This window comes from Apis mellifera, linkage group LG8, assembly GCF_003254395.2.
Source record: "Apis mellifera strain DH4 linkage group LG8, Amel_HAv3.1, whole genome shotgun sequence".
In the NCBI taxonomy this organism is placed as follows: domain Eukaryota; kingdom Metazoa; phylum Arthropoda; class Insecta; order Hymenoptera; family Apidae; genus Apis; species Apis mellifera.
In genome coordinates this window covers 916456-936956 of record NC_037645.1, presented here as the reverse complement: position 1 = coordinate 936956, position 20501 = coordinate 916456, and the positions used below count along the sequence as shown (strand labels likewise).

General features: G+C 47.0%; 1 protein-coding gene across 8 annotated transcripts in view; it reads left to right on the top strand.

Annotated features, from left to right (window-relative positions):
• LOC411238 (LIM domain-binding protein 2) overlaps nucleotides 1–20501 on the top strand; it is a 124303-nt gene that overhangs the window by 34944 nt on the left and 68858 nt on the right. For 2 of the 8 annotated variants that reach the window (XM_016913481.2, XM_016913479.2), the window contains exon 1: nucleotides 17235–20156. The exons of 3 other annotated variants lie outside the window; for them this stretch is intronic. In XM_016913481.2, the coding sequence (XP_016768970.1) occupies nucleotides 19279–20156 (878 nt within the window). In that variant the 5' untranslated portion in view covers nucleotides 17235–19278. Of the gene's footprint in view, nucleotides 1–17234; nucleotides 20157–20501 lie in introns of those variants that run through there. 3 more of the 8 variants (XM_006558216.3, XM_016913480.2, XM_006558217.3) reach the window with 2 other exon arrangements.

The following is a 20501-nucleotide window of genomic DNA, read 5'->3' as shown; positions in this document are numbered from 1 at the left end:
GATCAATCGAAGAAAAAAAAGATTCCTCTTCTTTGAATCGCACGATCCTAATGACGCCGGCCCAAGAAGAGGAGCGAAGAGTACGCGCAAAGAATCCTAAGAAGGTAACCTGTTAATGTTTAATCACGATTCTTGGTGTTCGAATGCCGCACGGGATTCCAGGGGCCAGTCCTCTTACGACAGTAAAACGAACGAGCGAGCGAGTTTACGATGCTCGACGGTTTCAGGGTCGGACACTGACGAGCACCTGGGGTAAATCTAGAGGGTGGCTTAAGGGGGTTAATTTCCAACCTCGCTTAATTCACGTGCTTGCCCCGCTGACATCGTTCCGCCGTTGTTCCAACCATCTTCCAACCCGACCTTGCTTCTTTGTAAACCGTTTGCGTTTCTTTGAATTTCCCCTCCTCACCTTTTTTTCTCTTTTTATCATTTCCATTTCTCCTGCGATCGACGAATGTTTCGCGAACGGTTTTTTTGTTTGCAAAGTTTATTTGTTTCAATGGTAATGTTGTCAGTTCCTTGTTAGTTTCTCTTTTATTTATTCGAAAAATTTGTGTCCATTAATCTAAATATTCAGTTTCTTATTTGTAATTTTAACATGCTCTCTCCTTATTTTAGTTTTCTTCTAGCTGCGTAATTAATATTTCTTCGTTTTAATGCGTTCAATTTTTTTCCGTGTTCAAGAATTATTCTACGCAGTTTTTTCGTAACGATCCATCCGAAATAATGACAAATTAATCTCTCAAAAATTCTTTAAAAAATTACTCTAAACCATAAATACGAGATCGAGAGTCTTAAAATATTTTATCAATTTTTACGATCGAGTTAAAGGATCGAATTAAAGAATTACATCGGATACACTCGATTGATTTTTTTGCAATTCTTTCTTTTTTTTTTCTTTTTTCTTTTTGGCGTCAGTGAGAATGACCACGTGCAACCGTCAAACCGGGGATATCTTATCGCCGATAATTAAGTTTATTCACCTCCCTCCTCCGCCCACGCGTACGCCTTTTTTTTTTTTTCTTTTCTCTCCATGTCCCCTCATCAAGGTTATTTTGATAACACTACCTCGATTCGATCAAGCAGCACGCTCGATTCGTTTCACGCTCGTTTCTCCGACCGAATTCTCGTTCTAATATTCGGATCGAATTCGAATCGACGAACTTTTGTAAAAATATATATTGTTTCGAAATAGATTTTTCTCTCTCTATTTTTCATTTCGAGAAACTCCGTCGAAAATTCGAATCATAAGTCTATTTAAACGATTGCCGCTGTATTAATCGATTTTCGATAAAGAATAAGAAAAAATTGTTGCAAGAAATTCGAAAAATGTGCGCACACTGACGACATCTTGGAAAAGTTGGTGACGTTGCCGTGCGCGTCGTCGAGAATAGGAAATTTCCATGACGCATCCGTCAATCGTTGAGTATAGAAATATAGAAATGGGAGAATAGGAGAGGATTTACATTCGTTTGGATCAGCTGCTGCGTGGAAATACTATCATCGATTGATCAACAATTTCTCGATAATGGCAATATTAGCTCACCCCTGTTAGAATGTTGCCCTCCTCGTTTCGATTGTATTCTTCCACTTTTAACAAAAGTTCAACATTCCCGAGGGGTACGCCGTTCACGAGTTTCCAATTCCTTCGATATTTGTGGTCAAGCATTACGAGGGAATTCCAGAAAGCGATCTCTGTTCGATTGAACTTATGCACATGTTTACGTCCATCGATATTTGCATTCGTTATGCGTTTATACAAACTATATATGTATATAGAAATTATAATTTCTCTTCTATAATGGTGATATATCGATGAATATGTTCCTTTTTTTTGTATTTTCGATTACGATTTCATCTTCTTCAAAGAGAGTTCTTTGAAGAGATATTACAATCGATGAAAAAGATTCTTATTAATTAAAATTAAATCTTGAAAATGGAATAATTCCAAAACGATTCTAATGGCGCTTCCATTAAGTGAAAAATTTTCTGACACGTAACCTCGTGCCTCGACTACTCTCATCTCCGGTTCATCCCTAACCCCCTGTACACAGGCAATTTCGCGTGCGCGAGTTTACATATTAATCGTGTTGTTACACTAACAAGTGTTGACTCGTTCCTTTAACGGGGGGGTACTCGACGAATGACGCAACGTTCCTCTGGATTGAGCGAGGAAAGAAGAAGAGAGAGAGAGAGGGTGGCAATGATACGCCAAGAGATGGCTCGAGATTTCGTGGAAGGAGAAGAATGAGAGATGTACAACAAGTCGAAAGAAAAAAGAAAGAAAACGATCGAAGAGTGGTGGGAAAAGAAGCAAGGATTCTGCAGTGTACAGGCCTAGCTTTCCTTCCCTCCCCATTTTCCACGACGACGTTTCTCCTTTTTCTCCTACGCGTCTTTCTCTCCACCTTTTTTCTTTGTTTTCCCTCTCTCTCCCTCCAACTCAACCCCGCGGCCCTCTAGCGCGCTCTGCTCCCTTCTAGCGCGCCACCTCTCAAACACACGAGGAATAGAAGAGGGATGGACAGAGAGTGAGCGAGAGAGAGAGTTGTTCCTCCACCTCTTCTGCGTTCTCCGCGCCCATTGGCGCCCAACAAGCGCACCCGCTTAAGAGATACGCGACAAGCTTATCGACACGGTAAACAAGAACACTTTACTACGACAATATTGGCCGAATGTAAAACCTGTTTGAAAGGCGACATAAAAAACGAATATGTCCGAGTGTCTTCGGTCGCTTCGTCCATATGCTTCTCTCTCTCTTTCCTCTTTTTCTTTTATTTTAATCTCTTCGCTCCCTCTTCTCTCGTCTACTCTTTCCGATTCTTCTTCCTTTTTTTCTCGTTCCGTTGGATGCGCAAAAAGGTCTTGTCTTAGAAAAGAAGAGGCCTTCTTCTTCTTCTCCACCGTGCGCGGGGAACGGAACCGGCGTGGAAACTGGTTTAGAAGTCGTACACGCTCGAAAGATTCACGTTTCTCGTTCTCGTATAGGAGAAGGAAGGGATTTGTTTTCTCCTATATGTGATATTCGCTCGATATTCTCTATCTTCGATTCTTAGAGCGACGGGGAGAAATGTTATACAATCTCGTTCGAATCTCCCGCCGAAAAGCGTCGCCGAATGCGCGGGAACACGGTTGTCGCGGGGATCATCGTCCTGGGATAACGTCTCTTCCTCCTCCTCCTCCTCCTCCTCTCGTCCCTTCGAAACCAACTTCGAGGAGAGAGAGACAGAGGGAGAATAAACAAGGGAGGCGGGGAGGAAAGAAGGAGGAGGAGGAAGAGAGGAGACACGTTTGCTCGAACGGACAAAAAGCGCAGCGTCTGAAAAGAAAGGTCGAGGAGATTTCCCCTCCTCCTCCTCCTCTCTCTCTCTCTCTCTCTCTCTCAATACAGGCAGGATCATCGGCCCAGTTACGTCCTTCTTGCGCCGGTAACCTTGCATCCTTCGTCGACTTTTCCACCTCCCTCCCTCCTCCTTCCGTGTCATTCCACCTTCTCTCTCTCCTCTTTTCTTTTTTTCTCTTTTACACTTCGCGAGAACCTACTACTGGCTCGCGCTGCCCCGATAGGCAAAAATTGTAGCAACCTGAAAAAGGAGGGAGGAGGAGAGAAAAAAAAAAGAGGGAGAGAAAAAGAGAAGTAGGACCTGCAGCGGCGGAGCCCACGCGAGGGGGGACAAGAGCGGGAGGGGAGAAAAAGAAAAAGGGAAAAAAAGGAGGGAGGGGGAAAAAAACAAGAAAGAAAGAAAGAAAGAAAGAAAGGAAGAAAAGTCCAACAGACGTGGAACAGAAAAAGCAGAAAGAACGGCGGCGCGCGGAGCGCGGAGCGCGGGGAAGCGAGAGAGAGAGAGAGAGAGAGGAAACGGTAGAGAGACACACGCTGCAAACAATGGCAGCGCGTGCAGCCAGCAGTCTCTCTTTCTCTTTTGCCCGCTTCCATCCTCCTCTCTTTCTTCCTCTTCTTCGATCTTCCTCCCCCCTCGCTCCTTCTCTCTCACGCACACGCACGTGTGCACGGCTCTTCGCCCCTCTCTCTCTCTCTCTCTCTCCCCTCGTGCCATCCTTTCCTCCGTCTCTCGCTCCGTCTATTTATCCATCTCTCTCTCTCTCCCTCCGCTCGCCTCGTTCTCTTCTCTCTCTTCCTCCCGCGCTCTCTTCGTTCCACGAGCAACAGTAATATCTACAGTTGTACAGAGACGTGCGGCAGCAGCCCGACGCTAGAACGGCGCGCGAGCAACGGAGAGAAGAACGAGGGAGGGAGGGAGAGGGAGGAGGCGAGAGCGAGAGGGAAGGACGTGTTGCAGAGAAGAGGAGAAAGAAGGGAGAAAGAGAAGGACGGAGGAAGACAACGACAAGAGAGAGAGGAAGGGCGGAACAGGTTCCTGCCGTGTTGGGTTGGGTTGCCGGAGGGTGCGGGGATCCAGGAGAGCTGGGACGGGCGGGGGGGCCGAGGGGAGGGCGGAGGAGAACTGGAATCCTGAGTAGCAACGGCGTAGCCGCGAACCAACGAACCTGGGCTCAACCTTAAAGCGATGGATCACTTTTGGTCACCGATCCCCGCACGCTTGTTGGTCACTTGGTTCCCGCTCAATCGCTACCCGGAGAACAACGCTGTTTTCCTCCGTGGAAACGTGGGCCTGATATCTTCTCTTTCGAATAATAACGAATATAATAAAATTTAAATAATATAATTTTAACATTCGTATCATAAAAATTTTCAAATTGGGCAAAACTCACTTGCTTCTCTCGGTGAGTGAGAGTAAACATTTTGTTCGATAATCGCGCGAAAAAGTAAAGTCGAGAAGAAGACGTACGTGTATGAATAATGTATACGAGCGTAAGGATATGCCATAGGGGATTCGATTATCTAGGGATTTTTCTCACCGCAATTAGAGCGGACGACGTGTTCGCCTTCCCCACCCGATCGAACCTTTCGACGATACTTTCGTCCTGATGACGTAGCTGTTTATAAGGAACGGGTGTTTCCTGGGCGAACGAAACGATCAACCCGCGTGAAACTTGGCGATTTAGCGTGGAAAAGGGGGGAAGGACAGATTCCGGAAGGCGTGTCTCGGATTAATCGATCAAAATCGTGGCAAGTTCGATTGAAATCCGCTAATTCCTTTCTTGCACGCCGCTACTTGGGATAAACGGGGGAGGGAGAGGGGAGAGCCTCCACGAGGATGGTCCGTCAGGGGGAAACCTGTTTGCTAATCTGCAACTAACAACAAACGATCGGTTTTGAAGTTTCTCGAGTTTCTCGATCTATCAGGGATCCCTCCTTCTCCCTCTCTCTCGTCCCCGCTTCATCGATTTTTCGATAGTTGCCCGCTCCTCTTGTTCGCGTTCGTCTAACCGAATTATTCGTCCCGCTATAAACCCTCCCCCCCCCCCCCTTGGATCGCGAATACTTGCGCAAGCTAAGTACGTAACAAGTATTTCAATAACGGAGCGGCGAAGGCGAATCTGCGGGAGAGGACGGTTAGAAATCGACGAGGAGCGATCGACGAAGACGTCGTCGACGCCTGTGAAACCGATGCGGTTGCGAATTCGCGAACAATCCCGAAGAGTAGTAACGAAAGTAGTAGAACGTCGGTGTTTGAGCTATATTTCCCGCAAAACCACCTTTTTTTTTTCTTTTCGTCGTTTGTCACCGATTAAAGAGGATTAAAGAGGATCGAAAAAGTCGCTGGAATCGATAAAATCGTAAAAATATCACGCGTCTAACACTCTATCCAGCGATATAGTCCCAAAGTCCCTAGAAAGAGCGGCGACGGCGGTGGTATAATCGTTCCACTAGACGAAACTGTTGATTGACCCCCTCCTCCCGACCGACAAGGAAAAGTTTTACGCGTGATAAAGTCCGGTGATCCGATTAATACGTAATTGGTTAAGTTTCGACACCGCGTGAGTTTCCATCAGAAATTAGTAATAGCAACTTTTCGGGGTCCCATCAAAATTCTGCGTGCAAAGCGTCACTCCTGTCCCCATATGATCCGATTAAAATCTCTCTCTCTCTCTGTCTCTCTTTCGAAAAAGAAGGAGAAAGAAATACTCGTCGATAATGAAATAAAATGGAATATTCCATCGTTCTCGCGCGCTTTTTCACGTGTAATTTCGCGTATTGTCGTCGCGTTGGTCGTCGTCGTACGATCACCGATAAGGACGGTAGCATTGAAAAGACATGACAGATGGCGCGGCGGTCGCAAAATGTCCTCTAATGGCGCGATACTCGGGGCACTGATTAGACGGTTAACTGCGGAGCATTAGTTACGAAGATGATAATAAACGGTGTTATCATTTAACGCACGACTGTGGACGGATAACGAAAAGGCCCGGCGTATCGCCCGAGTGGCGACATCCACGTCACGCGGAAAATGAGACGACGTGACCGGCTCGATAGCGTGAAGCGTTTAACGTGACACACGGTGAAAAAATATGTCGTCGTTAGGATAATTAACATTACTGGAAATCATGCCTGTTGATTAAAACTCTAATGTTTAACGTTCATTATTTATGCCCGACTATGTTGTTATGTGTATCACCAACCATTACGTGGATAGATAATTCTTTTAACCGTTCTATAAAAGAGAAGAAAGGAAATTATTGCAAGTTTTTTTTTTTTTAATTATCAATCAATCTCTCGTAATCGGCATATAAGAAAACCGAGAAGAGATATTTTTCCTTCTCTCTCTCTCTCTTTCCTTCTTTCCTTTCCTTTCCCTTTACCCAGTGTAAAAGATAACGCATATACACCGGGGAAACTCGGTGGTGGTGGCGGTGACTTTGAACAAAGGGGTTGACATCAATGGAGTCGTCGGAGATCAAATTTCAAGAAATGCTCAAGGGTGTCTCGACCGTTTCATCCCCCTTTTAATATGTTTCTTAAAGAAACCGGAGGAGCGATGTTCCTCCATCAGGATGAACATCGTCCCCAGGAGGATCCCTTTCATTCCTGACAACCCTATAGCTTACAACTAAATTAGCGCCTAATAGGAAACCACCGAGGATGATCCCTCTAGCGCGTCTAGCCCTGATTATTCTCTAAATACCAAACCGACTACCAGACTATCTCCCACCTCAACCTCTCCTCTCCTTCTTCTTTTCTCCTCCAACAAACAAAAGTCTCGCTTATTCCATCCCATTTCCCTTCCTCCAAAATAATAACCCTTGCGTTCCTTCCAAACCTTCGAACGGCGGTAGTCCTCTTTGGATTCCTCCTTTTTCTTTTCTCTCCCTCCCTCCCCAATCGTTGACCAACGCAAAACAGCGCTCGGTTCTCGCGATCGCGGCGGTGTCGCAAAACGGTCCCCGGAGGGACATTGTCCTTGCGCGCACGTTTGCACGGGGCAAAGTCCCGTGGGAAAGCGCGAGAGATCGGAATGCGGGGGAGGAAAAGGGGGTATTCCCTCTCTGGTAGCGCGCGCGCGCGTACGTGTGCACGTACGTCCCACCACACCCTGGCTTTCCGCGTCGCTCCACGGCCACCCCTTTCGGTTCGGTGGTGCGGCAAATCAGTCGTTCTTACGGGAACACGATGGTCGACGACGTTGAAAGCGGTGGTAGCTGTTAAAGAGGAGGGTCGTAGGGCCGGGGCGGGGGTTCAGGGGGAGGCTGGATCACGGTGGAGAGGAGGAGGAGGAGGGTGAAAAGGGCGAGGAGGAGGGTGGCGGCGGCCGTCGTAGCGCGGTGAAGGCGGTGGACTCGTGGGGGTGGGTTTGGTTTGAGGGTGGTTTGATCGTATGGTACCACGATGTATTTAATCTGCAGGCCGCTATATGGTCTTAGTTATTCATGGTGGTCGGGTGATGGGGTTCTGGTGGGGGCATGGTGTACCGTCACGAAGGGTGGTGGTGTGGGGTGGGGGCGAGATATTGATCAAAACCTACCCTGGCACCAACCTCTGCCCCCCCCCTCTTACCCCATCCGACCCCCCGCAGCACCCTTCTCTCTATTTCTCTCTCTCCATCCCTCTCTCCCTCTTGCTTTCTCTCTCTCTCCAATCCCTTCTCCCCTTTTCTCTTTCTCTTGCTCTCTCGCTCTACCCTCCCTTACCCACACCTTCCTTCCTTCCTCACCCCCTCGCTACACTCGACCGAGCGTAGCGCCAGCGGTTCTCAATCCCGGATCTCGAATGGAAAAAGGGTTCTCTGCGCCGCGGCGAGAATCATTCGGATGTTGCTCGCAGCGCGAGGGAAGACACGTTCTTTGTGTCGAGATTATGTAACACAACCGATGGTGTACTTTTTTGAATCGCGCGTAAAAAGGAGAAAAGAAGAAAATATAGGACGATGCACGCGGTTTAATTCATCGATATACGTGGAAACGAGGCAGGGATGTAATAAAGGGAGGGGAATGATCTTAATGATGACGAGAGATTAACTCGAGACTCAGGTCAATTTCGAATCCTTATCTAATTAACTCGCGTATATAATCGGATATTTCTACGAAATATCGGCGAATTGTTTTTAAAAATGGCGGATATTATTTTCCAGAAAAATAATGGTCAGCCTCGCGTTTTCTCGTTTGTCGCTTAATTTACGATTTCTCTTAAAATCATATATATACGAGGGGAGAAATATATATATATATTCAGATAGAATCTATAAATGGTAATTAACTATCGCAAGCATTTAATTTCCAATCTGTTGCGTTTATATTACGATTGAATTTGAGAAAGACAATCCTTTTTATATATATAAATAAGCATGGAGATTACTATGCGCTACTCCGATCCGTGTATATCGTAAATAAGATTCGTAACACGGTTGGTCCCTATTACTTTTTACGATTCTCTCTCTCTCTTTTTCGAGAGATTATTCCTCGAGAGAGAGAGAAAGAGAGAAAAAGGAAAGAAAGAAAAAAAAAAATAACGAAAGTAGGAAACACCAAGATCGAAGATTCTATCGCTGAAAGTTTCTCCTTTGCTTTTTCGTTCCACTTATGGTCCCAGAGATTATTCTCGGCCGACTTCGAAAGTGGCTAGAAGTTTTTTTACGAGCCAACCGAGTCATTCACTCCGCGACATTTCTCTCCTTCCCTTATCCCCCCCTCCCCCCTCTCGATCATCATTTATGCTGCATGTTTTCTAATTCTACCGGTTGTAAATTGCATTTTGTTAATTAATCGATCCAACGACGATGAAATATCATCGGGATGCTGCACGGATGCCATGACGTTACGGAATCGTTTCCCCGGCCGTTTCGTTCGTTCGTTCGCCCCGGTCATTTGATTTGTTACGGGGTTATGCGGTGATAAAAAGATGGAGGGTATCGCGTTTTAATGATATCGAGGCCGAGATTTATGCCCGATGATCGAGCAACAATGTAAACGGCGGCTTGTCTCTCTCACTCTCTCGTGCCGCGGAATAATTCAAGATACTATCTGCGAAATTTATTTTCATTTTCTGTGTCGCGAAGGAACAGGGTGGAGTATCGTTAAAACTGAGAGAGGAGGGAATATATATATATATATATAGATAAGTTGAAATTAAAATACGATCAATTTTTCGAATTTCGCGTTTGACAAAGTTTTTTTTTCTTCTTTTTATTATTTCGAAATCCGCTTATCATGAAGCAATGTTGAATAGCCTATGGTTTTTATAGAGGAGATAAAATTTGTCGAGTGACTTTTACGAGTGAAATTACCGGTAAATTTGCAATTTTATCACGTTTAATTTTCTTCTTCGATGCGAAAGATTCTTCTCGAATTTGATATTTGACGAGCCAATGCCGTCGATGACTCAATTTTATGCTATTGTTAAGTGCGCTAAAGATTAATGGGGATATTAGAATAGTTGGGATATTTTGCAGAGATTTTCTTCCATACTTGCAAAAACGTGTAATAAAATTTGATGGAAGTATTAATTTTGGAAAAAAAAAAAGAAAGAAACAGAAAAAGAAAAAAAAATTACATTCGAAATCTCTTTAATCCACGAACGAAAATATGTACGTAATGCTCGATGATCGAAGAGAAATTACTTCGATTAAATGTGCGCCAGAAGGAATCGATTGATGCAGGGAGGGGGGGGAAAAAAAGTCGTAAAGATCCATTTGAAAAAAAAAGTGCAATTAGCATTACATAACCACGCCATAAGGCAAGGTAATAGTGGAAAAATATAATTTCACTTCCAAGACCATTAGAGATCAATTCGTTCGACGACTTACATGATGTTGTCGCAACACCAAGTATATTTTTAATAATTTTCTCTATTTCCCCTCCTCCTCCTCTCAATTGCTTCCCCGTCGTTTGTACTCTTTTTTTTTTTCAATTCTTTCGAATGGCGGCACGACGGATTTCCGGTATATTTATGATAAAAAATTCCTCACCTGTGCTCCTCCCGTTGAGTGGTCTTCGTCAAGCCCGTCCTTTTAATGATTTCCGAGAAGAAGAGCGCTTCAGAGTATCGTCTCGAGGACCCGACGTGGTGGCTCGACGGTGTAACATCATCGCGGCATTTAATTATTTCGATTATTTTTCCCTTCCCCCTTTTGTCATCGTCTCTCATCATCGATTCTTCTACTTTCATCGAAAATGAAGAAGAAACGAGAACGAGAGGTTGAATAAAAATCAATTATAATCATCCTCCTCCTCCAATAATATCTTTGCAATTTATCGCGGAATCAGCCGACCGAGCCGAGAAATCATCGCTCAACTTGCCAAGGCAAGGACAACAAAGATCTCTCTCTCTCTCTCTCTCTGATTTATATCGATCTTTGTGTCAAGATTAAATTGCCTGTGAACGGACGAAATTAATAATTTAATAGGATGTGTTAACAAGGATTAATTAATTAATTCTATCTAAGTAAACTTTCAATCGGACCTCGAGAGAGAGAGAGAGGAGCCGGACTTCCGTTGTTATTACGCGAGTAACGCGAGCCGGAAATGTGGCACCGTGTTTTCTTTCGGTTACGCGCATCCCTGATGCATCTTTGTTTTCCATCTCCAATCTCCCTTATCCGGATTTTCTCTTCTTCCTTCCTCCTAACGAGGAAGGAAGGAAAGGGAAATAATATCGTCGAAAGGGAAAGGTAAACTCGAAAAAGTGTCGAATCTTTCGATTCGATTCGCTCCGCTCTCGATCATCTCTTTCTCCCTTTCTTTTTCTGTTTCGCGGGGGAAGAGTGGTCTACTTGTCGCGGGGTAGCGCCTGCTAAACCGATATCTTTCACCGTCACGAATTCTTTGAAGTGTATCGACTCGACGAACCATCGGTGTGTCGCTGCGGCTTTTAATTACGCGCCAATTAATTAACACACCGTTCCCGCCGTTTCTCTCTTCATCCACCCCCCCTCTCTCTCTCTCTCCCTACTTACCGCTCCCTCTTTGCCCGCTTCACCCCCCCCTTTTTTCCCTTATTTTGCCGGACGTAGCCACGCGGAGCCATTAGAGGCGACCGCGCACCGCCACCCTTTCCCTCGCCACCGAATTATCTCGTTAAGAAATTAACCGCGAATTAACGCCGTTTCACCGCATAATTAGATGACCTTTAAAGATTGCCCCTTAATCCTCCCTCCGAGTGTTTGCTTGTAAACAATCCTCTCGCTCGTGAACAATCGTGTCCAACTTTTTGTTGAGCAAGAAGAAAGAGGAGGATGTTGCAATTTTAAGCTTTGCTAAAAAAGAAGAAAGAAATTCGACGAATCGGAAGGTATCTGGGAGAAAGTTTCAGAGATCTTGTCTGTCGCCAAAGGAGTTAGCAGATAGCTGGCGGGTTAGATTGGGGTTGATCGGGTAACCGCTAAGTATATCGAGCTTAGAGCACTCGAGGAACCTTGGGGTGCGATGCTTGTTTGCTCGATGATCCTACAGGTGACCGGCTTCATTACTCCTCTCGCCAATCCTCGTCGAATCCTGAAAGAACAATAATCGATGGTCAGACAGAGATCTACAATGGAATCGCAGGAAGAAGAAAAGATCGATTATCGGTGGAGTAGAGTTGAGATTCTTCCTCTTCCTGCCTCCTCAGTTTGGTAGATGGTATTGGTACCAAGGACTGGTTTCCCTGCGGAATCTTCCTGCGCTGCGTGTCGTATTGTGCGAGAGCGGCTTTAGTCGACGCGTGACAAATCCCGGTGAGCACGCGTAATACGCATGTCGAATACACATGAACCGCTCTTAAAGGGCTCGTATCCACGCCTCCAGTGTTCCGGTTACAAGATTACTTATCGGCCACGACAGGATACTCTACTTTAAAGAAGCCTCCTCCCTCGCTCTTATTCTCGATCCGACCGATTATCGACCGAATAAACTCAACTCCGTCTTTTCTCGTCGCAAGATTTCAAGACTTTTGGATGTGGAATAAAGAGAGAAAGAAAAAGATTCGTACCTTCTTCGATCCAAGATCAAGTATCTTGATCTAGACTATCTCAAGATTCCGTCTTTGTATCCATTCATGTTGTATTTGTCTTCGCTCGCGAAGATAAGTTTCGAGGAAAAGGGGAGACGATACCGTTATGGCACCCTCCTCTCTTTAAGAATATCTGTCGATCGTGAGAGGATTGGCAGGCAAAGAGGAATGGTAGTTTTTTTTAATAGTGTGAACATCGTCGAACGTTGGAGTACGATTAACTCGACGCGATGAACCTGCCTCGTGTACCTCGGCTGCAGGTCTCCGGGAGTGAGTTCTCAGCCTCCTGAACGTTCCTCGAGCTACCTCTGTCTTCCTATCGTTCCTTCGCCGCGACGTCTCTGTTGCTTGCACACGGTATTTCCCTTCCTCCCCTCGCAACTCCTTCTCCGCCTCTCTCTCTCTCTCTCTCTTCCCTGCCTCCGTGTCTCTGTCCCTCCCCCGTGGTGGCAACGGAGCGAGTTCGAGCCGAGGCGAGTCGAGGAGGAACCCTCTCCTCGCGCAAGAGGAGGAAGGAGAACGAAGGAGAACGGTGAGCGAATGCTCTCCTCCTCGTTCGCCTCCCCCCATTCACCTCTCCCCTCCCCTGGCTCGTTCCGTCTTTTTCCCTCCCTTTTTCAGCTGTCTGCCCCTGTGTTTCTTCGTTTTTTCCGTTCTCTCTCCCCCTCCTCTCTCTCTTTCTTTCTCTCTCTCCGCTTCCTCCCTCCCTCCCTGCCTGTCTCCGTCTCCGTCTCTCTCCTCTCTTTCTCGAGGGGTCAACGTACAGGCGCGCGGCGTGACCGAAATCACACACACGCTCGTTGCGAACCCGCTCGACTGTGACTCGCTTCTTCGTCTTTATTTGGCCTCTAATTGTTCCTTCTTGCGCGACGCCCGTCGGTCTCTGCTCGCCTGCCTGCCTGCTCGCCTGCCTGCTCGCCTGCCTGTCGACCCTCTCCGACGAACTTTCGACGAGTCACCTGAGGATTCCTCCTTGGAACCCGCTACCACTTACCTGCCCCATGAAAACTCGCCTTCCTCGCTCCTTGCGCGGCTCACCTTGCCACCGCATTGTGAACGAGGAATTTTTCTAGGCTACTGGGTGACCAGACGCTCCTCCGTCCCTCTGCTCTACGATTTTTCCAGATACAATTCTTCGATCGAAAGTTTACCAATTTTTCTTGACCGAATATCTCGAATTCTTTATATATATATATATATATATATATATATATATGTATGTATTGCGAATTTTTCCACGCTATTAGACGATTAGATAGATCCGTATGGACGGAGCTATACTTGGCTTTCCCCGATGAATTTTTCAGAATTCTTCGGTATTCGGGATATCGAGCGACGTTCAATCTCCCACGAAACTTGGCTAATTATCAAATATCTCTTGAATTCTGCCGTACCTCCGCCGTATCGTGAATTTTTCAAAAATTTCTAGTGGAAATAAATCGACCGACTTGGTTATTCCAACCTAATCTATCGATCCTCTATCGATTCTCCTTTGATCGAAATTAAAAAGAGAGAGAGAGTTAACTTTTTTTCAATCCACGAAACGCGTGAAATAGGAGAAATACCCATTCTTCCTCGCGACAATCGGCGCACCCCCTCCCCCGGGGGCAATTAGCCCCTCTTACAGAGGAGGATCGCGGCCGCTTCCGGTCGTGATAGTGGTTTCTGATCGGTGCAACAACCTGGCTCACCGTCTCGGACAATAGGCTGGATGGGTCTCTCTCTGGTGGCTTTACCTGGAGGGAGGGGGAGTGTGGTTGACGAAAAAAAAGGAGGGGAGGGGGAGGTGGAAACGGGGCCTGTGGTGTCGCAGCGAGCAGATTAATGGTCCCGGGGAATTCTTGGTAGTCTGTACGGGAGAGAGGGACTATCTTCCTTCTTATCCCCTGTGTGTGCGTGCGTGCGTGCACCCAGTGCCAGAAGGTCGTGCGTAAACCAGAAATAAGCCACCCACGATAGGAAATTTCATTGGAAGGCCGAGCGAGGAATGTTCGACGTGTATTCGAGTAAATCCATGCTCCGAGTTTGGTCTCGCTTTTGGCAATGGTGGAAAATATTCTTGGAAACGTTGATGGGGAGTCCTTCTCCATCGATTCGATTTTATCCTTTATTTTTGGATACGTATTCTTCTCCATGTGTTGCATCGTTGTGCTTTGATGAACGTATTTCAGGGATATGGATAAATGTTTAAGGATTGTTGTTATTTTTTTTTTTAACTTGTAAGGGAGGGAATTTTCGAAGAATGTTTCTTTTAAATCTTTTTGAAAAAAATTTAACGTTTCTTCATTTTTTTAACGCGTGTCTTCTTGCATCTTTCTTTTCTTTTTTCTTCTTTTCGCTTAATTAATTTCTCTCTCTCTCTCTCTCGAATCATAAAATTTTTCTTTTCCTTTCTTTATTTTCCCGCCAAGAGAAATTAGCATAGAAAATGTTCGTCCTTGAAAATTTATGCGTTTCCCTCGCAGTGAAACTAAACTGTGTAAACGAACAATGAAATAATACGAAGACAAAGGGGAGGGGAGGGGAGGGATTCGTCATTCGTCGTTCTCCCGAAAAATTTTATTATTACTCGTGACGGGGGAGAGTGGCGAGACTCGGTCAGGTAATATTCTCGATAATGGGTGAAAAGAAATGAAGGGAAACTTTGTGTTATTTTCCGTTAGATGTGGAGGATACCTGGAATTTCCACCGCTTTGTAAACGGTCGCCTTCGGCGACCTGCCACTCGGACAATGATACCTCTTGTCTCAAACTCTACCTGCGTGGCAAGTACCGAGTTACCTGAGTCTCTGTCCTACTCTCCTTAGGCCGCGGTTAGGGCCTCGTTATTAGCTTAGTACCGTTTCAGACCTGTTTTCACGCCGACAATATATATATATATATATATATATATATATATATATGTATATATGTATGTATATATCGAGTACAGGCCCCTTCCAAAGAAATTTCCACGTGTTTTAAACACATGTGTCCAAGGGTGGGTTCGTTTGACCTAGGAAGAATTTTTTCATAGCCCCAATTTTGAGTGTTATTTTTCCAGCATAGAGTTTTAAGTTTCTATATACATATGTACAAATGTTGTTGCATTCCAATATAGAATAATATTTTTAGAAAAGTTTCGATGGTGTTAAATACAATAAAGTTACAAGGAAACAGCAAAGTTGGAAGAAATTAATATTATCTCATCGTCGAAAGTTTTGCAAGTTTCTTCTCTGAAACGAAGAAGAAGAAGAAGAAGAAGAAGAGGCATATACATAGTTTTAGTTAATTAATCAATTTTTAATAATCAGTTTTACGCGTAATAATAATAATATTTAAAATGCAAAGTTTAAAATATCCTTTCCAGTAATGGATAAAAAAATACGTATTGCAAGATAATTGGAAATGAATTTTCTTTGCAAAATTCTGATTCCGGTCTAATTTGGGTCATTTTTACCCTCCCCTCGAAACGGTGAAACGAAACTGATGGTGTCCAACGAAGATCGAGGGCAACCAAGTCAGGTTCTTTTTTTTTTTTTCCCCCTTGGCCAATATCTTCACAGAGAGTTATATATATTTTTTCGTCGAGTTCATCTTCCTCGTCCGTCCATTTCGCCCGTTGCATCTTGAGAAATCATGAGATTTCTTTCTACCAGTTAAATATCCATTCGATTACTTTTTAATCTTAAATTACTTTCACAGTTTATTACATCGTTACGGTCATTTCGAAATTAGAATTTTTCCCGAAGAGGAACGAATCGTGGAAAAAAACGTCAAAACGATTTCCTTCCCTCTTTCGTTCCTTTTCTCCTAGAGATTTTGGATTCAACGAGTAATCCATCCGAGTGAGAGAATTTCTGTGGAAAAATATACCCCCCTAAAAAGGGGGGGTGTGAAAAAGGGAGGAAATAAGGTTCGTAGCAGAACGCAGCGCACGAGATATGGTCGTTTTCGCACGCGCCACGCGTCAAGGTGATAGACCATCCTTCTTCATCACGTCGTACAAATGTGTTCAACTTGACCCTGAACGCGATAAATTGGACTTTTGGTCTTCTCCGATCTTAGCGGAATAAATCCCGGACTGGTTCGACTTGGATCCACCGGTGATTTAGAAGGTCGAGCTGCTTCTCAATGGACTATGTTCACCAAGTTGTCCCCAATCATGGCAAATGAATATTTGCTGGATCGATCGACGTGACTTCGTCTTCTCCGACGTTCGTACCGCTTATTATAGAGGAATATTATTTCAGAAAACATTTTAGTTCGAAATAGTCGAAGGGGAATATCACGAGGAATTTTTAGAAGATAATTTTGGAAATTTGAATATTTCCTTGGAAGATTACGCTTCGAACGTTTTTCCTTGATCCAACTTTACTCAACTTTCTAATCTAATTAATCTTCTCTCATCCTGGAAACGAATTCAAAAATTTTACTCTAAATTCTTGAGAATCTATATACGATCGTATATTTCGAATTTCCAATCGTCGAAACGCAGCAACAACAACGGTACATTGGCAGAAGAAACGCGAAAGTTGTGGAAAACGCGAAAAAAAGAAGAAGAGGAAGAAGAAGAAGGAAGGAGGGAGGGAGGGGGGGGCGAAAAAAACAAAAGGGTTCTCGAGAGCGGCAGGGGTGGCGATACGACGCGAGCAAGGCTCGGGCATGGGAAGGCAAGGTAACGCAAGGTAAGGCGAGTCCCACGTCGTGTTGCGTGGACACCGGGCATCGGGCGCTCACGTGGCTCCCCACCTTTCGATTCGTGTGCGTGAGCCTGCTCCCTTCCGACGCTCCTTTCGCCGTGGCTTCGGTTCAGCTTCCCCCACCCGAGATCCTCGCGTGGCTCTCCCCCTCCATCGGTGCCGCTCTGTCCTCGAAAGCTCGAGTGCGACTGCAGCGCCGCCACGCCTGCCGCTCCGCAGTAACGCGATTGCTCTCGTCGAGTGTAAAACCCGTTCGCGGAGAGTGGTTCGCTCGTTACTTCGTGACACGCAACGCGCGTTGTCCCGCGTTCGTGTCTCCTCCCTCTCTCTGTTCCTTCGTTTCCCTCTCTCCCGTGTCTGTTTCTTTCTCCGTCTGTTTCTTTGGTGTCGATCGGCGCGCACTGCGACTTGACTTGGAGAGTGTTCAGTGGTCGGTCTCGCGATAGTTCGGTGCTCGGTCGAACCGCGTTTTTTCTCTCTCTCTCTCTGTCCGTCTGTCCGTCCGTCTCTGTCTTTGTCTCACTCACTCACTCACTCTTTCTTCTTCACCACGATCATTGAATCAGACGAGAGGAGCAATCGCATTCGATCGAAAAGTTTGCTAGGAATCGGAGTAGTTTAGTTTTTTTTTTTTCGTGGAGTTGTTTGTGCGAAAGGAGCCGCGCGTCCCCCGCGTGTGATTGTGACTGTGCGGGAGCGACAGCGGTGGTGGACTCGGAGAGTCGAAAGCGTCGTAGTGACACGGACTATGCCGAAACGCGGCCATCCAATTGGGAAGCAGCGTGGTCGCGCTGGCCTGGTGTTTGGGTCGCCTAGCGGCGACTGAGTCCTGTTACGGGATGCTAAAAGTTCCCGCGGGAGTCGGTGGCGAGCGTTGGCTGAAAGAGGAGAGGAGGAGGAAGAAGAAGAAGGCAGGCAGGATGGGCGGGAGACGAGGTGTGCTGGTCCGCGACGTAGGTGCGCATCGCGACGCCGACGACGTGACGGCCACGTGCCCCCGCGGATATCTCGTTCGCTGTTGCCACTAACTGCTCTATGCATCGTACGTAGTCGAGCGAAACGGTGACCGTGTACGGCCGTGTCGTTTTCAACGGCGTTATTAAAAAAAAAAAAAAGAAACAAGATAGTGTGTGATTTCTTAGATAGATGGAATATAGAGTGTGATATATTGGAATATATATATATATATATAATTTTTGCTTCGCGTATCAAGTGCGTAACGAGTGACTTCGAGAAGGATCTTTATCTCTCTCTCTCTCTCTTTATTTCTCTGTTGGTGTTCATCGATATTATATCGCAGGGTATTATTCGTGGAAGGAAAAATCGTCGAATCGTTGTTGGATATTTTAGTGGGTGAAGCGAGAGAACAGGTGGCACGCGTGTTCTTCCCTAAAACAAATAATTCGATATCGATAAATAGAGATAGATAATAGAATTGAATTTTGCCGCCGGCGAGGGGAGAAGAGAAGGACGGTGGCTCGTCGAGTTGTCATCACGGGATGTTGATGATGATTCGTAGTCCCGCGCTAAACACGAATATCGTATCGACTTGAAACGCTTGATACACGAGGTAATAGTTCCGTGTAGTTCCTTCCGTCCTAACCGAAGCTACGTGGTTGCTCCAACAATTTATCCACACCAAGGCAAAGAAAATCGAGAAGTTACGTTACCGTGAAGTGTTGTGATTCTTTGGCCACGGTGAATTCCACTCGCAGTGATTAAACGAGGTTTCGAGTGGGAACCAGTTCGTTCCTACTACTACTACTACTACTATTGCTACTACTACTACTGCTGCTACTACTACGTTAAACGACGCGAGGAGGGACTATTTGCCGGTAATCGGAGGCGAAAAATACGACGGAGTCGATAAACTCGACTCGACTCGGCGGTGGCGGTGGTGGTGGTGGTGGTCGTGGTGGTGGTGTTGTTGTTGTTGTTGTTGGTGGTGGTGCTGGTGGTGGTGATCGAAGAAGAAAAAGAAGAAGAAGAAGAAATCGGAGAACAGTGTGACCAAACTAGGCGCCACGGCTAGGAAGAAGGGAGAAGAAGAAGAAAAAGGAAAAAAGAGAAAGAGGAACGGTCGAGAGCCGCGTCGAATCGAAATCTTTGGACGAGGATAGACAGATCGGCGATTATCGAAAAGAAGGAGGGAAGCAAAGTCTCGGGCCGAGAGATTCCCGCGCTCGTACCCCGATCATCAGGCCGGCGGGAGTTCGAGGAGAGGGTGAAGGGCGTCGTGGAGGGGGGAGTGATGCCGGTGAGGGTGGCACAGCGCCCCCCAGGTGGAATACCACTGCACGCCGGCGTGCCGGTAGCGCCCAGCAGCGTAACCGCCTCCGGTCCGTCGGGCCGGTGCCTCGGGGGCCCGGCAGCGCCCCCCGCCGGCTCGCCACCGCTGCCGCCCTCCCTGCAATCGCTCGGCGGCGGTGTGAGCAACGCGAACAGCGCCGCTGGCGCGGCCAGCAACGGGTCCAGCAACGGTAACACCGGGAACACCGGCACCCTAGTCGGCAGCAACACCGGTCAGGGGGGGATCGCGACCCAAGCCCTCGGCGGCGTCACGACGACGAGCGGCGTCACCACGAATCCCCTGCAGGCGATGGCGTCGGCGGCGGCCTCGCTAACCCAGCTCAACAACATGGCGAATGGCCCGCTGCCGCCGCTCGCGGCCACCGGGCCCACCGGCCCCCCCAGCTTGCCGCCTCCCCAGCCGGCCACCACGCCGACCCACGGGGGCCCGCCGACGCCGCACGCCGGTGTCACGGCTGGGCCCCACCTCAACGGAGCGTCTCCAAGCCCTCACCCCATGCCGCCCCACGGGATGATGAGCGGCTCGCCGCACGCCCCCCACCCGCACATGGGCGGAGGTGGGCCCTCGCCTCATCCGCACCACCCGGGCCCCCACATGGTCGGCTCGCCTCACCACCCCGGTCCGCATCCCATGGGCCCAGCCGCCGGCATGATGGGCCCGGCCGGCATGCAGCCCCAAGCCGCGCCCGGCATGTGCGGCCCAGGACCGACCGGCCCGATGGGGCCCCACGCTCATCCCCAGGGACCTGGAGTACCCGGACAACCGCATATGCACAACGACCCCTTCTACTGCTCCCCCTTTGGATCGCATTACTTCAGGTAAATCACGCAAACACGATCAAGGTTTTTTTACGAATCGATCGCGAGGGTGCAAAGGTCTCTCTCTCTTCTTTCCACGCTATCGTTCGTTGCGAGCCGATGGAATGTTTGACAAGCCGTCAGGAAGTCTCTATCTCTCTCTCTCTCTTCGCGCGATCTTTCATTTTTCTCGTCCCGATTTGAACTTTGATTGTTTGCGTATATACACGAGGAATTAAACACACGTGCAGCCTCTCTTATCTCTGCGCGAATTTCCTATTACTGTGCCGCGATTTCCGCGATTTCCGATAACTCTCGATACATTTTTTTTTCTCTTCTCTCTTTTTCTTCAAAACGCACGATGTG